Raw genomic sequence first — 19,278 nt, 5'->3', positions numbered from 1 at the left:
ACGCCCACGTGACGGGGCCGAGGCGGGGCCTCGCCGCTGCGCACTGCGAGCCGCCGCTGGAGCCGGGGGATCGGGAAGCAGAGCGGGGGACTAAGCGGAGGGGAGGGGGCGCAGGCACCGCACCATCGCTGGCTCCCCTCCCGCCGTGACCCGCTCTGCCGCCGGGGCTCCTCTCTCCCGCAGCAAGGAAAATACGGAGGCGCTTGTGCGGGGAGGGCGACTTGGAGGAGAAGGAGGAGCCAAAACACCGAGACAGAGGCGTCGGCAGCAAAGAGAGGGTCGCCTGGCGGTGGACAGCCCCGCACCGCCGGGAGCGGCGGGTGGCTGGCTTGGCTTGGCTCGGCGCGGCTCCCCTCCCCCTCCGTGGCACGCTGCTGGGGAAGGCAAGGAGGAGGGGAGACAGTCCTTTCCCCCCCTCTCTTTCCGTAGCAGTCGGATCAAGATTCCGTGTGTGTGTCCATGTGGATTAAAACCTTTGAAAAAAAGGAGGAAAAAAAACCCACCTCGAACCCCCCTCCTCAAGACGACCTGGGCTTTTAAAAGGGATACAACACTGGATGCGCTTGTTCGTCCCTTTTGTGACAGATGCTTAAACCGACATCCAAACCTTAGGGTTGGTGTTTCGAGGTGTTTTTTTTTTTTTTTTTGTTTGTTTGTTTATTTTTTTTTTAAACTAGACGCCCTTTTGTCTCCCTTTTTACTTTTCATCCTTTGATTCTGCCCTACGCCTTATCCCTGCCTCCTCACCCCCCCCGCACTCCCTCCCCGGCGTGGCGGGTTGATGGGCTCCACAGTCCCTGGGCGGCCGAGGCTCTCCCGCGGCTCCGGCCGCGCTCCGCCGTCGCACAGGGCGGTGCGGCGCCGACAGCTTCCGCCCGCCTCCCCCCGCGCCGGACACCGCAGGCTCTAGACGGGCTTTTTATTTATTTTCTTTTAAGGGCAAAGCCGAGGCGAGCAGCGGCTCCCCACTCCCTTCCATTTTTCCCCTAATTTAATTTTTTTTCCTCGCTCGCAGTGGGCGGAGGCCCTGCCGGCGCAGCCCCCCGCGGGAGGCGGTGGGACCCGCGGCCCCAGCGCGGAGACCGGTGCATGTCACAGTCCGCCTTGGCCCGGCCGCCGCCCGCTGCTGGCCGCCGCCGCGTCTCGGCTCTCGGCCCCTTCATGCGCGGCGGACGTCATGCCCGTTTTGTAGCCGGGGCCCCCTCCTCTCATCCCGTATGTTCAGGACCAAACGTTCGGTGCTCGTCCGGCGGCTCTGGCGGAGCCGCGCGCCCGGCGGAGAGGAGGAGCAGGAGGCGGCGGCGGGCGAGTCCGCTGTGGCCGTGGCCGCGGCGCCTGCCTGCGGTGGGGGACGCGGGTGCTGCCCGGGCAAGGCGGGCCGCGGCGGGCGGGCGGAGGCGGAACTGAAGGCGCTGACCCACGCCGTGCTGAAGCGGCTGAAGGAGCGGCAGCTGGAGGGACTGCTGCACGCCGTGGAGTCCCGCGGAGGGGCGCGGACCCCCTGCCTGCTGCTGCCCGCCAAGGCCGACTCGCGGCTGGGACAGCACTGGTACCCGCTGCCGATGCTGCTCTGCAAGGTGTTCCGCTGGCCCGACCTCCGCCACTGCTCCGAAGTGAAGCGGTTATGTTGCTGTGAATCCTACAGCAAGGCTCACTCCGAGCTTGTCTGCTGCAACCCGCACCACCTCAGCCGGCTCTGCGAGCGAGGTACGGCGGCGGGGGGAGCGGGAGTACGGGGAGATGGAGGGGATATGGGGATGGAGGGATGAAGCCCCATTCGCCTTTCAGCCCAGCAGTTTCTTTTTACCTCTGTAATAAAAACCAACCAACCAGCACGCAGAACCTCCTTTCCATTGCCTTGGTTTATGTATTTTTCTCTGTTTAGGGGAGGGAGTGAGTTCCCGCCCTGGGGGCCCCGGCGTGGCGGACGGAGCACTCTCCCCTCCCTCTCTGCGCGGTTCTGGGGATTAAGGGTCGGGCAGCCCTAGCGCTGCTGCTGCTCCGCCGAGCCAAGGAGGCCCCGATCAGACAGCCCGAACGGCAGATAGCAGGGAGACTGGCGCCAGACGGCCCCTTTTGTTTATCTAACAGTTAAATATCAAGGCAATCACCGCCTCTGCCCTGCCTCCAACCCCCAGAGCTAAAACTAACAGTTTTGCTAAAAGAATGCCACTATCATAAGTTCCTAAATTTTTTTCTTTCTCATGGCTCTGCCCTTATTTTCTCTGTACATTTCTAATTCCAGAGTCTCCTCCTCCACCCTACTCCAGATATGCAATGGATTTTCTCAAGCCAACTGCTAAGTGGACTTTTTTCAATGCAGACTACAGATAAAAGGGAAAACAGCCCCTTTCTTAAATAAGGGAAACATCTGCCTTTGTCATACATTTTGCTTTTTGGGCTGCTTGCCTCTGTGCTTCCTGCTACCCCTTGAAGAATTAACATATAATTAATATATAACTAACATATAATTTATCTAAGCCACCCTCTACACAGTAGGATTTTAAAACTTTGGCAAGAAGCTCTAGGTGGGATTACAGTGCAGCACGGGCCTGCATTGCGCGAGTCAGCTAGGCAAATCATGGGCTCCAGTTGGAAATGGCAGTGCTCCTGCACCCCTGGGTGAATTTTGTAGGGATTTATGCTGGGAACCAGCACAGCATCTCCCTAATTCCTGGGAATCCCAATGAACCTTGATAAATGGACTTGTTAGAAATCTTTATGTGTTTTAAAGGAACCTAATCCCACTTTGTCAGGCTGAAAAAAAGTAGGAAAAGGGGTTGATTTGTTGATTGATTTGGGTTTTTTTTTAGCATCGCTTTGCATGCCTGTTGCTTGTAATTGAATGTCAGGGTGCTAGGGCAGAAGCCCATTTGAGGCTGGCACCAGCTCTTTTGCGATTGTCTGCATTAACACTTGGCAGTGAGTTTGCTGGGTGTGAGATAAATCAGTCTGGAAGAAGGAGGAGATGGGGGAGAATCAGAAATGGGGGGAGTTCAGGGAGGAGTAGCTCCTGGCTCCTCAAGGATTAATGGATCTGGCTGGATCATGGTGGTCTCTGTGGTCACGTCCCATGGTCTTGGTAGGCAGGAGGGGCATGGTGGTACATGCAGGCAAAGACAGATGTATTTCTGAAGACCAATACTAGGTTACTGGGTTTTTGGGTTTGTTTTTCCAAAAGAGCAGTTTTTGTAAAATTGTTGCTCATCGGTTTCTTGGGACTAAAAGAAACCCAAACCCTGAGGTGGCTTTGGTACCATGTAGGGTCCCATCTTGCCTACTGCTCCTTTGGAGGCTGGACTGTTGTTTTTCCCCCCTCTGCAAACTTTTTAAGAAACACTGATAAGTCTTTTTATGCCTTGTGGAAATAAGCAAAGCTGTTTAACAAAAAATTGGGTTGCAAAGCATGAACTATTTTGCCTCAGCATGAAAAAAAACAGAAGATAAAGGGTCATGAATGAAAGAAGGATATCTGGAGTAGGTTCAACATCCTGAGCACGTGCTGGTATGCAGAAGGGTTTCTGTGTAATAGACTTTGAGGGTCTGCCAGGTTGTGAAATTTTGTGGGTTTGTGTGAGATTGGCATCATTTTACCTGCATCCCTGCAGTGCTTCCCCAAAAGTTTCTATTTCTTCTGCCTTTATTGCTTTTCTTTCCACTCACCAATGATCCTGGCATAGGATGTTAAGGGCTTTGGAGCTGCAGGAGAGAAGGGTTAAAGCTTGATTTTGGTTTCCTGCAAAGATGTTAGGATAAATCTGTTAGCAGGATTTAAACATCCAACCTGCCTCTGCCACGACCTCATTTTCAGTTAGCCCAGTGATATATTTATTCATCAGGAAGTGTTGACATAAGGTAGCAAAACGTGTGTAAACAGAAAAGCTGCAGAACATGAATGTGCCATTTTGAAAGGAAAAGTTATTCCTATTGGCCAATAGGAAGTGATTAATGCTGCCTATCGGAAACACAGGAACAAGTGGGTTACTCACCAAAAAATCCTCCTTTTTTTTTCCTTTTTGAAAGAAAAATCCATTTTGCAGCTGAACTCTGACTGGGCTGCAACAGGCTGAAGTGGAGCCTGGAAGTCTGTTGTTGCAGGTGGGTTTCGCAAGACTCAGGGTTTCTTGGCATTTCTTCTGGGGAGGGACCAAGAGTTTCCTGTCCCAGCATCAGTGTCATCTCCTGTGTCAGTTTCCCACCCAATGCTGAGGATTGTTTAGATGGGAGAGAGACAGTATATGATGATGGGCAGGTGTTTAACCTTTTACCTGGCTGATGTACATCAGCCATCTTCTCCCTTGGGACCTTGGGGGGAGGATGGTCCCTCCATTTAGACTTGGACAGATGCATCTGCTGATAGAGCTGGGAACATGCATTCAGCAGGAAACTTTTGCTTTTTCCATCAAGTGTGATAGTGGTAACAAAAATATTTAAGTATTTAGTGCTGTGTCTTGTGTTTCATATGGACACACAGACAGGAATACCAGGACCAATATGGGCTCTCAAAGTGATTGCCAGTGCCCATGATCATAGAATCACAGAATGGTTTGGGTTAAAAGGGAACTTTAAAACTCATCCAGTCCAACCCCCCTGCCATGATCTGGGACATCTTCGACTTGACCAGCTTGCTCAGACCCCCGTCCAACCTAACCTTGAATGTTTCCAGGCATTGGGCATCTGCCACCTCTCTGGGCAACCTGTGCCAGTGTTTCACCACCCTCGTAAAAAATTTCTCTGTTCTATCTATTCTCAATCTCCTCTCTTTTAGATTAGAACCATTATGATGGGGATTAAATTGGTTTTTTGGAGGTGATGGAGGCTGATACAGCCGTGTCACTGGCTGGAGGAAAGCAGGGATGGACAGGGAGCTGGGAGTCTGCTGCAGGCAGTGAAATGCCACATCAGTTTGTGCATTGGCAAGATATATCTGGCAGAGTGGAAAGATCTGCCCTTGATGGCTGGGTTACCTGTGGGAAGGTTGGAGGTCCAGGCTGGCTTGCTCATTCATGGAATCCTAGAATGGTTTGGGTTGGAAGTAACCTTAAAGACCATCTAGCTTCAAGTCTCCTGCCATGGGCAAGGACACCTTTCACTAGACCAGGTTGCTCAAAGCCCCATTCATCCTGGCCTTGAACACTTCCAGGGATGGGGAGGACATTCATCAAGGAGAGGACTTCCCCTCTTACTTACACGGGACATTTGTAGGGATGGGTGACAGTGGCTTGCACGAGGCTAGGCTCACCCTGCAAGCCTGGAGGCATGTGGGCACTCAGCATCCCTGATGTCCCTGCAGGAGCTGCAGTGCCTCCAAATAATTCAAGCAGGTATTTTGACCCATCATTAAGTGGGACAAGGGACTGCAAGTGGCTGTGTCCATCATGCTCCTGGGTGGCTGGTCATGGTGGGTGCTGGAGTATGAGAGTTCAGGAAACCCACTGAGATGTTGCTGCAGAGCTGAATGCCCTCCTGTGGCCTTGAATTTCAGGGGAGCTGAAGGTTTGGCAGCTTCCAGGATCTATTTGGCATGTTGCAAAGTTATGCTGGTGGCCACCAGGATTAATTGTATGTCTCTGTGATGGTTTTATATTGTGAGAAAGTAGTTTTGGGAGGAGATTCACATGCAGTAGGCTTGGGTAAACCTCTAATCCTTTGACCTCTCTGGTGCTGAAGATAAAATGAGCCCAAGTACCCCCTACTAATGAGAGCCCTGGGCAGCTCCGTGGGTGATAGGAAGAGTGTAAGAATGAAACCAGACACATGTAGGGCAGAGAGCCCAGGAGGGTCCTGCCTTTGAGCTTATCCCATGCCTGACCATCATGGTTGGTCTAGAGTTGAGGTGTGCCAGTTCTGCATCTTCTAAAGAGACTTCAGAGGATAATTCATTTATGAGGACAACTGGCTGTTGGATGATGGGATACAAGAAGGGAGCTGATAAGTCATGAAAGCACATCACCCCATTGCTAGGGTTATGCATTTTAAATTGAGATAGGATTCTCTCCTGCCATCCTCTTTGATGTGCTAACAGGGGACCTGGTTGCATATGATCCCTAGAGCAAGACAACATGGAAAGGGCAAATGATGTCCTCTATCCCACATGGACTCTTCAGGGAGCTGCAGCTGGGGGCAGAAGGAGTCCAGTGCAGAGCAGGGTGGTCCAGCCTGCATTCAGAAAGCATCTGTAGCCCAAGCAGTTGTAGCCATCCCAGGAGAGGGGCAGGGGGAATCTTCTGCCTGGACTAGAAAGGGTTAAAAAAAAAAGGGGGGGTGGGGGGAACCAACCCCACCATATTTCCTTAAAGCATAGAAAGCATGACAAGGCATCGTATACAGTATTTTGCAAGTAAGTCCATTTCCTATCTCCCCTATTGTTTTTTATTTGATTAAGTATATCCTGTTAAACTGTATATTCCTGTTAGGGCTTTACTCTGATAAAAGGAGGTTATACAGACAGGAATTTCTTATTCACTTGGATTTCAGGGATGAAATCTTGAAAGATTATCAGTAGAAAGAAAATTATCTCAACTCTCCTGGTGGTGGCCCTTGCTTTGAGATACAGCTGTGAGCAAAGTGAGTTAGGGAGCCCAAATTGGATGAAACCCAAAGTCTCCAAGAACTTGCTGAGGAGCAGAAGGTTGCGTGAACTTCACAGGTCTTTTCAGGCTTGTCCTTGAGCTTGTCCCACACATGGTATTGACCAAAAAGGTGAAGTTTGCCTGCAGGACAAGGAGATTGGTGTTGGCTTCTGGCTGTTCTCACCTGGAGGAACAGGCTTGGGATGGAAAGTTCCAAATCTTGACCTCCAATACATTCATGCATCAGAAGAAACCTTTATAAGGGTTGCCAATCTTACCCTGCCCTTTGGTGTGGTGCATGGAAGAATAGATCCAGTTGCCTACCTGTTTAGGACGTGACAGCAGGGTATAAGATCTACTAGCAGCTGGTGGTGACAAAAATTGAGTGGATAAATGCAAATGTAGATTGTTTGCCACAAAAGGGCAGTGATGAGACATTTCCTTTTTGGTTTCCATTTCGGTGAGTTACAGGTGTTGACTAAATTGGAAGTGTAAAACATTTATACATTTAAGCATCTTATGCGTTTAAACATTTTTGGGAGCTTGCTTACATCAGAATGACGACAACCTTGATCTTCTTACCCAGTGACTTGGGTGGAGAGGTGGCAGCCAGTCTGTAATTTTTGCCAGTCTATGATCAGTGTTGGATGCTGATGAAGCACAGTGTGCAGACTTGACTGAGCCAATGAGTTAGGGTGGATGCTTCTTGATGAACTACAGTCTCTGTGCTGGACAATTAGTAATTTTTTCTTGCTAAGCCCTTTGGAATGTGTGTTCTGCTCATGGCATTGCTGGGAGCCTGCGAAGAACTGCCTTTATACTGATTTTTTTTTTTTTTGTCTTTGCCTCTGCTCCATCAGATTGTCCAGATTCTGTGCCTTCCTCCACTGAAACAGGGAGAACTAATTGTCTAGCCCCTGGGGGGCTTTCAGGTAAGACATCTCTTTTTTTTCCCCTTGATCTTGGATGCGGGCTGAGTTGACCAAAGGTCCCAACAGAAGGTGAAGTTATGCTGAGGAGTTTTGGGGATGTGTGTTGTTGAGAAAGGCATGCTTGAAGGGGAAATTAGGTTTCATTTCAGTAGCAGCTGCATACCTCTCATGCAGAGGATGTGTTGAAATCCCAGGCGAGGTTCTCCATCCCCAAAAGCCCATATTTCCTTTGAATTCCAGCCTTATGCTCCGTGAATTTTTGGACCGAGACAGGAAGAGGCCTGTTAGGGAAGACTAAGTGGTGATAGCTGCTCATTTGTTCAGATATATGGATTATGGGAGCAGGTGCAGTTGTGCCTTGCAGAAAGATTTGGTGTCGAGGTCTCCTTGACTTGGTGGTGGTGGCAGCACCTCTTGTCTCTGGAATGAGAGCTGTGCTTGGGCTTTACTCCTGGTAGGGTAACCAGTATCCTGCATCTAATGTGTGAGGCTCATGGTGCCTGGGGAGGAAAGGTGACCCCATTTTTTGCAGAAGACATTGCAGAAGGAGTTGGGCTCAATGATCTTTATGGATTCCTTCCAAGTTGAGATACTCTATGGTTTTGCTCATTTTCCTGTTTGCCATTTCCTTTAGCCTCCAGGTGCTGTTATGGGATGGAGGTTTGGAGGGTGGTTTCCCCAACTCTCTAGGGCTTTGGGTTGGAACCGACCTTTAATGGTCATCTAATCCAACTCCCACCCCTTTTCCAAGGTGTGATGTCTTCAACACCTCATCTTCTACCCTGGATGGGCCAACTCGGTGCATGGTCTGTCTCTACCAGGATTAGAGTGTCTGAAACCATGTACCTGCATGTACTCACTGATGTTTGAAGGTCCTTCCCTTTGTGCTGATGTCTCCTTGATTTATGCTTTATTCATTGCCCTGAAACAAATTTCAGAAAAAGGTCGTTGGTGGCTGCATGTGCGCATCTGTCCCTGCCTCTCTTCAGGAATTGCGTTTGGTGTGGATGTCTATAAGTGAGTCTTGTTTGTTTTTATTTGGGTCTAATATATACCCTGTTATTTGAGAGGAAAGCATATTGTTTGCTCAAGACCCTAATGAAAATTAATCAAAGGAAGGGGGAGAGGGAACAGAGAAACTTGTAGCAAATTTTTTTTAATGCAGAAGACTTTTGGTTTTTGAGATTTTTTTGTTGTTATTGGAGTCTATAGCTTTAGGGAATTAAACAAAAAGAGACTGTAAAAAGAAAAAAGGCAAGAACCAAAACAATACAATAAGGATGTTAGGTTTTTTTTTCTTTTTCCTTCTGAAATATACTCATTGCAAAGGGGAGGAGAGAGTTCAGTTCCACAGGACAGCACATGAAATAAGCAGAGGAAGTACTTGCTTTTAAAAGGGGGTTTTCTATAAGGGTCAACCTATTGATAACATCTTGTCTGGCTGCTCTGCTCTCAAAGGGAAGGTGGGAGGTGGGGGCTTGGGCTGCAGGAAATAACATTGCTTGTTCTGGCTGCCTCCCAAAGGGCCCTGGGAAGGGGATCTCCAGCTCCTCAATAGAGCCTCCTCCCCAAAATAAAGCACATTTTGCCCTGAAAATGCTTTTAAAACTTATTTTATAATATTTTTATCATTTCATTGGATTGTATTTTTTTTTATCTTATCAAAGGCTCCTCCCCCACCAAGTCTGGAAACAGAACCTTTTACGATCATTGCCTGGTTTTTTTCCCTCCCCAAATGTAATTGTAGCCATTTAATTTAATGAGGAGCTGATAGGAGAGTTGACTCATGAAGGAATACAGTTAACTACCTGAAACAAAGCTGAATGCCTCCACATGAAAGAAAGAACTTTTGTTTTTTTGGGGTTTTTTATTTGCTTTGCTTTACTGGCATCTCCCTTCTGCATGCAGAAGTGCAGTGCTGAAAATTCCCAACTGGAGAGACCCAGTCAAGAAAGGAAAATAAATGTACTTTGCAGCAATACTGCAAAACCCACTTTCTCCTGCTTTTTTTCTACCCCTTCCTGCATATTTTAGTTAGCAGAAGAATGTATTTGAAGAAGGCTTTAATGAGTTATTGGCAGGGTACATGGCGAGTGCTTTGGCTTGGTCTTATCTAGTTTGGGCAGATGGGGATCCATAATACCGGTTGGAGAATCCAGCATCCCTCATCCTCTCCAGATCGGGTCTGTACACTCTTCTTGATGCTCCTTGATGAAAGGATGGCTTTAATAAAAGCAAAAAACTGCCAATTTTGGTAGATTTGGAAACTGGAATAGGTGGCTGAGGAAGAAGACATCATGGGTGAATGGTGGTAGTGGGTTCCTATAGCACCATAGGCTTTGGCCAACAGTGATGGGCAGTGGATGCTGGTGTAGTAGCGGTGTTCAAGGCCAGTAGACCTCTAATATCTTGAAGCTGGAAGGGCAGGATTTAGTGAGGCAGATTGCTCTCAGCACTGAGAATTTGGGAATGGGGCCAACCTTGGGTTCACAGCCATTCTGTCAGGGAAACCACATGGGGGGGTTGAGAGAATGATGGCAAGAGGAGCATTAAAAAGGGGATCAAAGTGAGTGCCCTTTCAGCTCTCCACAAGGTTCCTTTGATGATCAGGAGTCACCACCTGATCCAGCCACCATTGGGGTCTCAGTCTCTTTCTGGAGGCTGAAGGCAGTTTCATTGATGGAGATCAGAGGCACTGGAGGATGTGGGAAAGGGAGCAGTGAGGCCAGGGGGATGTATGGGGAGTGTTTCTCCTTTGCAATAACTGATCTGAGCTGCTCTTTCCCTCCCCCCCTCTATTTTCTGTTCTCTTTCCTGGCCCAGGAATGCAATATTGGATAGTCCTTCATGCTCTGCTGGTGTCCTCATCCCACCTCTGCTGTCTCTTCCCTAGCCATCCCATTCTCCAGTTGATGTACCCCTTGCTGTCCCTGAGGCACTGGCTCTCACTTATTCTTACCTTTATTTATTTTCATTGGTGGTCACTCTATGGGTAGGTAAGGACTCCTCACTCATAGTCTCTCCTACTGACATGGTTGTGCTCAGCCCAGATACTTTCTATCCTCAATGTGGTTAAAGAGGAGAGCAAAAATATCTCATTGTAGATAAAAATAAATTCCGTAAATGGAAGACAGAGGGGAGTTTTTCCTGTATTTTGAGCTGACTCATTCTTGGCAGATGTGTTTGGGTATGACTCTTCTTTCAAACAAGTAAAGCCATGCTTGGAAAGCCTGGAGGTGGCTGGCCTGTGGTCTGGAGGCATTGGATTGGTGGGAGCTAAATTCCCATATGACCCATGGAGAAAGTTCTGTTGCAAGGGTAGAAGTGAGCTGATGGTGCTTGATGGTGTCAGTGCTGGATCTCCATGGTATGGTCTCCACCCAGCCCTAGACATCTCCCTCTTGACCCATGTGTGGCGTGAGACTGGTGACTCTTGGCTGATGGTTATAGTGTTCATGGTGGGTGAGAAGGTGTCTCTCTTGCAGGATAGATGAATGGTGCTGGATCTGCTGGCAAAGTGAAGCTCTCCAAGAAACCCAGAGCTGGCCATCACAGAGGGAAAGCAAGATGAGCTGTCTTATGTCCTCACCACCTCCACTGCTTTTTTATTTATAGGGGTTATTCATAAAATACCAAACCTGAAAGTTTACCCAGATTTCAGTCCAATCCTGTTGACTTGTCCTGACTCTGGAACTGCCACAGGGTCTCCTGGAGCCAGTGGATGTTGAATGACAATGCTTGGTGGATGCTGGACCAAGCAAGGCTTGAGGCTAGGAGACCCACAAGGCTCTTCTGCAGCAAGCGCAGCCTCATTTTCTCCCTCCCAACTCCTCTGCAACAAAAAGACAGGAAAAGACCTCTGGAGCCTGGAGAAGCACTAGCCAACACTCCCTTCTCTGGTTCTTCTGGTGATGGGACCTCATTTGGTTTAAGGGACCACTTGGCTGAATGACATTTCATTTCAAAATCACAGGCAAGCCAGAAATGTTTCACTATGCCTATGATCCCTGCTGGTATCTGCTCACTAGGGAAGAAGCACCTTGCCCAAATGGGGAGCTATTTGTGCCCCAAAGTGGCTCCTCATTGCCCTCCCCATGTAAACAGGATCCCACGCAGTTTCTCTGGCAGAGTCCTGCCTGTGTTTTCCTATTTCCCCTCCTTCCACCTCCCTGTTGGACAGAGTTTATAACCTCCTGTGAAATGCCTTTATTTACAAATTGGCATCCTATTTTAATCTGAAACTGACATCTTCCTGTGGAACTAGGATTTTATATTTGTCCCAGGGATAAACAATTGCTTGGGAATTTTTTTAAGTCACCTTTTCTTGATTTATTTTTGAGCATGCATACTTTTAATTTTTTTTAATTTGCTTTGAGCATCACAGGGCGTTGCACCCTTTCCTTCCCAGCTTCATTGGAGAGATGACCTCCCCTCCCTGCTTACCTAAAAACCCACTATCCTGTCCTGAAAAGGACAAGGTTATCAGGGATTAATGCCAAGATGACAACAGTGGAGCCTCTGGAGAAGAGCAGGCTGCCTGCCAGACTAGGAGCCTCTCAACTGCCTTCCACATCATCTGACTGTGGCCAACAGGGAGGAGGGAGCCAGGAGCTTGGCACCAACCCTGGGACTCTTGGCTTGGCCACCCGCTCTGGCTCCTTCAGTGTGGTGGTTTTGATTGGCTCAAAACATTAGTAAAGTATTTTTAACATCTAAGAGAAATTTGGACCCTTCAGAAGCTGTTGTGGTAGGCCTGGGGAAGTGTCTGAGGGGTGGGGAGTGGCATAAAGATGGCTCCTGTGTGTCCTGAGTGAAAGTTCTAGAAGTTTTTCATCAAGTCCAGCAGAGCCAATCTCTGATAGCTCTAAAAGTGATGGACATGCTGTCGGCCGAGTTTGGGCCAATTAGAGGTGCTGGTTACGCCTCTGTGAAAACATATTTAATAAAAATTCAAAACAAGGTAGGCACGCATTTCTTTGTAGTTGGAGGAAGAGGAGGTGGAGGTAAAAATATGTGAAGAGAGAACAGCATGGAGATGCCAAGGTCAGTGAAGAAGGTGGGGGAGGAGATGCTCCGGGCGCCGGAGCTGAAAACCCTCTGCTAGCTGTGGTGAAGGCCATGGGGGGAGCAGGAGGTCCCCCTGCAGCCCATGGAGTCCACAGGAATGCAGAAATCCACCCACAACCCACGCCAGAAGAGCAGGTGGATGCCTGGAGAAAACTGTGAACCAGTAGGAGTCTCATCTAAAGAGTTAAAACTGCAAAGGCCTTGCAAGGGAGAGAAAAGCCTTGCTCCTGGGATGGAAGCAGCCTGGCCTCAGCTTGGGAGAGTCTGCACCCTATGGACAAAGAGACTCATGTTGCAGCAGAATTCGGGCAGGATGTTGCTCGTGAGACTGGACCCATGCCAAAGAAGTTCCCAGAGGACTGTCGTGGGAGGAACCCCATGGCTAAGTAGAGAACCCCTCTCCCTGATGGACCGACCAGAGAACACCCCTTACCCTGCCCCCTGCCCGTGCTGTTGGTTTAGAAAGAGGGAAGGGGGGTGAGCGGAGAGACTGCTTCTTAAGAAGGAGGGGGTGAAAGCAGGAAAACTGTCTAGAGAGAGAGAGAGAGAAGTAGAGATAAAGAATATTTGTAGTAGAAGAATTGTGGTGATGAATAGATTTATGCACCTGCTCTGTGGACTGAGAAAATACCCTACACCCTGCCCCCCTACCTGAGCTTGTTGGTTAAAAAGAAGGGGGTGAATAAAAATGGGTTCGTAAGAGGGAGGGGGGTGAGTGAACAAAATAGTGTATGAAAAGTTTATTTTTGCCTTGCATTTATCCTCCAACTCTGTTAGGTAATTAAATCACTTTTGGCAACTTTAAGTTTAAAGCTTGTCTGCCCTTTCTTCCGTGCATCCTCCTACCAATGTCCTATCTCACTTAACTCATAAAATTGGTGTGTGTTTTTACAGGTTTTTTTGCAGCAAAAAAGAGTCAAGGTGCCTGGCGTTTAGTCAAGGTCAAACCCTGACATTCAGCCTCATGAGTTTTTTTTAAGGGGGTTCTCACCCTGCAGGGACCCCTCCAGGAACACCCCAGGGCAACCCCTGTGCTGCTGTGGGGGTGCTGAGGTCATCCTCCTGCCAGCTCTGGGCTCTTCACCAATTAAAATTCCCCCAAAGCAAATAGGACCCATTTAATAATTACTTTTAAAATGCTCTAGAGTCTTTTGAACCTTTCCAAGATACTCTTCTATGATAGGTTTTAAACAGAAATTATGGCAGAGGTGGTCCCCCCTAATAAATGCTGGATATTTCAATCCATCCCTGTATATCCATTAAATCCATTTTTCTGGATGCTTATAGATTTTCCCAACCAAACGGTCCCTTCAGAGCTGCTGACGATAAAATGCAGAAGACCCCACCACCAGCAAGTCCTTCGTGATGGGGACCACTCGTGTTTTATCTTGTGACCTGGCACTTTTTGGGGAGGAATGAGGATAAAAAGGTGAATTTTGGAGGTTAGGTGTCCATTCAAACCATGTTCTGCTTGCAAAAGCTGTCCCCATGAACATCGGCAACTAGGTCATTTGGGACATTTAAAACTTGATGGGACAAAAACACTTGTAGAGGAGCAGCCCCAGGCTGGCAGGGATGTGGGCTGCATCACTTCCATCCCTGCTGCTGTCTGCCAGTGGATATTACTTACACTAGAGGAACCAATACCACTAACCACATGTATTTCCCTGCTGCCGGCATGGGAGATGTCTATTTTGAACTGCAGCAGCCAAGACCATAAACCACCATGCTGACTTAAGATACACTCCATTTTCAGGTGCTCATGGAATGAATGGTGTGTAAGGACTCCCTCCCCAGCCCTAACCAGGTGCTTTAGGAGGATGATGGGCTGGGCAATGGGTGGATGCCAGGTCCTTCTGCCATCCCCTGCCTGGATGCCTGCCTACTGTCACAAAGGAGTTTCCTTTCCAGTTTATTTTCAGCGCTGAGATATCAACTGCTGAGGCATGGTCTCAGCTCTTACTACCCTCACTTTTTTGCTTAAATTGCTTTGTTTTCACCCCCCATCAGCGTGCTGAGGCTGTTGGCTTGGCTTTGGGGCCGCCGGGGTACTGGCTGAGTCACAGTCGCTGGTGAGGAACAGAAAGGCACGGAGGAGACAGTGGCCTGATCCTGCACAGGGCTGAGGTCAAGGAAGGGAAGGAGCTCAGCAGTTCCCAGGATTTCTGTCCACTTGTTTTGGATTACTCCCTTTGTTCTGGTTTTTTTGTTTTGTTTTGTTTGTTTTTTATTCTTTAACTTCTTTTAATAAAAGCAACATCTTGGGTGTTGCCAGCTACCTCTTTCTCTGCATTTTATTTTATTATTTTATTTTCATATTTTTTCATTTCTCCTCCTCTTCCTCCTCGTCCTCCATCTAATGCAAGAAAAGAGCTTTTCTGGGCAAGCATTGCAAGGATTTTCCATTCTTATGCAGGAAAGAGTGGGGGCTCGCATCCCCTGTACACAGACCTGCTGTGGGAGCCACCCCTGGGGGGGGTCTTTGTTGATGAGCTCAAGTTGTTGGGTCCAAAGAGTTTTTCCAGGGGATTTTGTGCTGTTGGGGATGTGACATGGTGCTTGCTAATAGACAGCCCTTCTCTCCCCTTTCCTTTTTATTTTCTCTTTATTTTTCCTGTGGTTTTTTTCCCTTCCTCTCTTTCGAGTAGACATTTAAATGCATGATGATAACTTTCACCCTGTTAATTAACAGGAAACATTGGGACAAGACAGGAAATTGCATCAGTCTTTTATGAGGAAAGAGCCAAGAAAAAAAAAACCACAAGAAAACATAGTTATTAGTGAAAGAAAGTGCTGGGGGAGGAGGAGAAAGAAAAGGAGAAAAAAGGAGGAAAAACTTATGAATGGAGACAGGAGCTTAGATGAATTTCTGCCATTTGCTCAGGCCTCTAGCAACAGGCAGTAACTCTTATTAGGGTGGCCAGCACCCCAAGACCCGGTCTCATTTGAAAGTTCTTTTAATAATGGCTGATTAAGTCTAATATGACATAAATTATCATTTATTAGACACAGAAATTGACAGACATAAAAACTTAGGACAAACTACATACTACACAGGAATAAAATAATTGCAAAACTATGAGTAGCTAAAAATGTAGAGCATGAAAAGGTACCTATTCTTATTAACAGCTAGCAAGAATAATATAACTTAGGAACCAAATGTATCTTACCCAGCCGATTGGTGGTGAAGCATACCTCGGAATCCTTTCACCCAATTCCCAGGAAAGTAACCACAGAGCCTGCATCCAGACTCCGGGGAGAAGCCCCTTGCACATTCTCAGAGTGTGTGTAGGAATCCTCTGTGATATTTTTGTGAGTTTTTTATAGTTGTAAAAGCATGACTTTGGTCATGTACTCATTCTTTTGTTTCTCTCTCCACATCCTCTCTCCATACCAAAATATGGATTCAAGGTTAGAGGTCTCAGACTTTCAGATGCCAAGAGATAACCTCCTGCTGGGCTTTTGACCCCACTGGAGTTATCTGTGTTCTGCCATGAAGCAGAAGGAGAGAGGGGAGGGGGGAATGTCCTGCCACAAAAACACATCCCACAGGCCCTGCTTTTCCGAGAGGCTGCTCCAGTACTTGATTTTATTTCTATTATGTCAGAAAAATATTTGACTAGCAGGATCACCTTTGCTTGAGTGTGACCTTCAGCTTCCCAAGGAATCTTTTCTTTTTTTTGTCATGCTTTTTCTCAGCTTTCTTTCCCAAACTGTGAGGCCTAAGGAAGCTCTCAGCTGGGAGAATAATTTTGGTTTGACTTCTCAGCCCTTCAAATTGGTCCACACACAGTGTCATTATCTTGCTTTTAACTTGCAAGGGGAAAAACCCCACCCTGTAAGAGCTGGCTCAGCCCTTTTCTACCCTTTTAACCTCTCTGCATAAAAAACTTCCTGGCTTCAGCTCCCCAGTTGGGTTGAGCTGACAATGCCAAAGCACTGTAGGGTGGTTGCAGGAGGTCCTGATGATGCTCTGATGCTCCTCCATGTGTGATGGCAGGTACCTGGCTCTGTGGTCCTTCCTCATCCTCCTTCAAGGATGAAGTAAGATGCCCAGTGGGGTGGTTGCAGAAGATCCTGGTGATGCTTTCAGTGATGCTCCTCCATGTGCAATGGCGAGTACCCAGCTCTGTGGTCCTTGCTCATCCTCCCTTGGGGATGAAGTAAAATTCCCAGTGGGCTTTTGGTGATGCTCCTCCATGTGCAATGGTGGGTACCTGCCTCTGTGCCCCATCCTCGGGGATGAAGTAAGATGCCTGATGGAGTGCTGGGGTTTGGTGAGCTATCTTTGGGGTGAAGTTCTGGCTCCCATGGACTTTCCTGGCTTTTCCCTGAATTCCTGAGCAGGTGGAAAGGCAAATATTGCTATTAAATGAATAATTCAGAAGCACTTGGGCTGTTAAACCTTGTTGCAAATATGTACCTATATGTGTACATAATTAATAAGACTATGGACGGTTATATATTCTGCAAAATCTATTCAGCATATATATAAATATATCCAATATATAATTATGCATAATATATGAGTATATTCAGTATATAATGAATATATTCTCTATATATATAGGTTGAATATATTAAATACATTCACTGTATATTGAATATATTTTATATTTTTATAGAATTCAATATATTACATATATAGGTTGAATAGATTTTGTTTGTCGAGCTGCCAAATCTGCATCAATAAGAGTTGACTTTGTGTTGAAGAAACTCGGGTGTTGGGAAGGTGGTGGAAGTTCAAACATCCTTCACTTTTACAACCAGTGAAGTTGGCTCTGGATCCAGTGATTTTCAGTGGTGGAAAGCAATGGGTTGAATTTATGTATGCTAAAAATTGCTGGACATCACTACTGGTGATGCAAAGTAATACCAGAGGGATTGTATGTCTGTTTGCATGTTGGTGTGCAAGGTGAGGTTTTGAGTAGAAAAGCAGGGAAAATGACAAAATAGTTGAGAAATTAAACCATAAGATGAGGTCCTACTTGCCCACCCAGGACAGCTGCCAATGACCCTGTGGCTGGGCTCTGGCAGCACCTTCCCAGGCAGAGCAGAGTAAATAACTCCATAAAATCATCCTTTGAGCAGGAATAAAATAGCAGGAGTTTTATTTGGAAAAAGAGTTGGGACCCTGAAGTTACATCACTGTGTTTGAACTGATGAATTAATTTTCTTTGTAAGCCAGGCTGAGACTTTTTAGCTCATGATAAAGAACAAACCCATAAGTTATACACAGTGGCCCATAGTTTTCCTGTTCTTTGTCACAGCCAAGCATGGAAAATGTATCTTGGGTGTCAAGAGCATGAAGCCTTGGCTTACCTGAGATGTTGCACTAAGGTTATTTTCTGAAGCAGCCAGCATGGTGCTGGGTTTGCTGAGTGGCGGTGCTGAGCCCCAGATTCCCTGGGCTTTGTCCCCATGGGAGAATACTGCTGAGTGTTGGTGAGACCCTAAATCCCCTGGGCTTTGTCCCTGTGGGAGGATGCTGCAGGGTGTTCATGATGCCCACATCCCTGGGGCTTTGCCCCCACAGGATGATGCTGCTGGATGTTGGTGACACCCCAAATTACCTGATCTTTGTCCCCATGGGAGGATGCTGCAGGGTCTCGGTGGTGCCACCCTGGCTGGCAGTGGCACAGTCCATGCCTAGATCACATCTCAGCCACTGCACCCAAAAGTGGGGTGGGATGAACCACAAGAAGCTTTTTGGGATTTTTTTCTTTCTTGATCTGTGTGCTGCTGACCTGCCCTGATTTATAGCCCAGGGCAAACTTCTGCTGGCCTCCGTCTGTGAAAAGAGTGCCAGCTCTGCTGGAGCGTCAGGAGGGTTAATTAATGAATGTAATATTCTCTATAATTGCTACACATTATTAATCCAGAGCAAAATGAGAGGCGAGGGTGAGACTCTGAGCTTTTTGCCCCCCCCCCCTTCCACCAGCACAGGCGCCTGTCTGTGGCCTCCAGGGCTGAAGGCTGAACTCTTAATTCAAATTCAAATTGTAAGTAACAGCTCTGGCCTGATGGCTTATCAGCTAAGCATGCATTTGAAACCAGCACAGAAACCACTGAATCATCCCATGAAAAACTGTCACCTTGGAGGAGGCTTTGGGGGTCTCCAAAGACCACCAGGATATACAAAGCATGCGTTGTGCACATGCTAATGATATTAATGACTTCCGAGAAATGATTTGTATAACCACTCCTATCCTGAAGAATGTAATTAATATTCATGATTTTACCTATAACACTGTGTCTTTGGGGTACTGAGGTGTGTGTGTTTGGTGAAAATAATTCCCCACACATCCGGTGCACCGAATAAAGCAAATACCCACTTCTCTGACTTGGTCTCTGAAGTGTCTCTGAGCTCGATTGGGGCGAATCGAACTGGCACCCCAGATGGGACCCTGACTCTGCTCGGCTGCCGGATCCAGGGGTAAGCAGACCTTCCAGTCGCGACCCTGAATTTTCAGGGGAAGCTCAGCTGTCCTCTGGCTCACGGCGGGAGTAGACTAAGGACCATCTGCACCAAATTAAGGTATTTGCTACTTTTAAAATAAATGCCTGCAGGTCCGGGGTGATAGTCCCCGAGGGTGGGTTGAGACTGGGTCTCCCGAAATTAGTCCCGGGCAAGGGGTTGGACCCCCGGGGTTGGACCCCGCTGTCAAGAAAAGGTACTTTTAAAAGGTTGGACCCCGGGGTTGGAC

General features: G+C 47.7%; 1 protein-coding gene across 1 annotated transcript in view; it reads left to right on the top strand.

Annotated features, from left to right (window-relative positions):
• The first annotated feature begins 42 nt into the window (after positions 1–42).
• Positions 43–19,278, top strand: part of LOC146425338 (SMAD family member 7-like) — a 60,770-nt gene continuing 41,534 nt past the window's right edge. The window contains exons 1-3 of the mRNA XM_085041667.1: positions 43–613; positions 1,016–1,707; positions 7,433–7,504. Coding sequence (XP_084897793.1) covers positions 1,218–1,707; positions 7,433–7,504 — 562 coding nt within the window. The 5' untranslated portion in view covers positions 43–613; positions 1,016–1,217. The remainder of the gene's footprint in view (positions 614–1,015; positions 1,708–7,432; positions 7,505–19,278) is intronic.

Source organism: Lichenostomus cassidix, chromosome W (assembly GCF_008360975.1).
Source record: "Lichenostomus cassidix isolate B80296 chromosome W, HeHo_3.0, whole genome shotgun sequence".
Taxonomy (NCBI): Eukaryota; Metazoa; Chordata; class Aves; order Passeriformes; family Meliphagidae; genus Lichenostomus; species Lichenostomus cassidix.
This window is presented reverse-complemented; position numbering and strand designations above follow the sequence as displayed.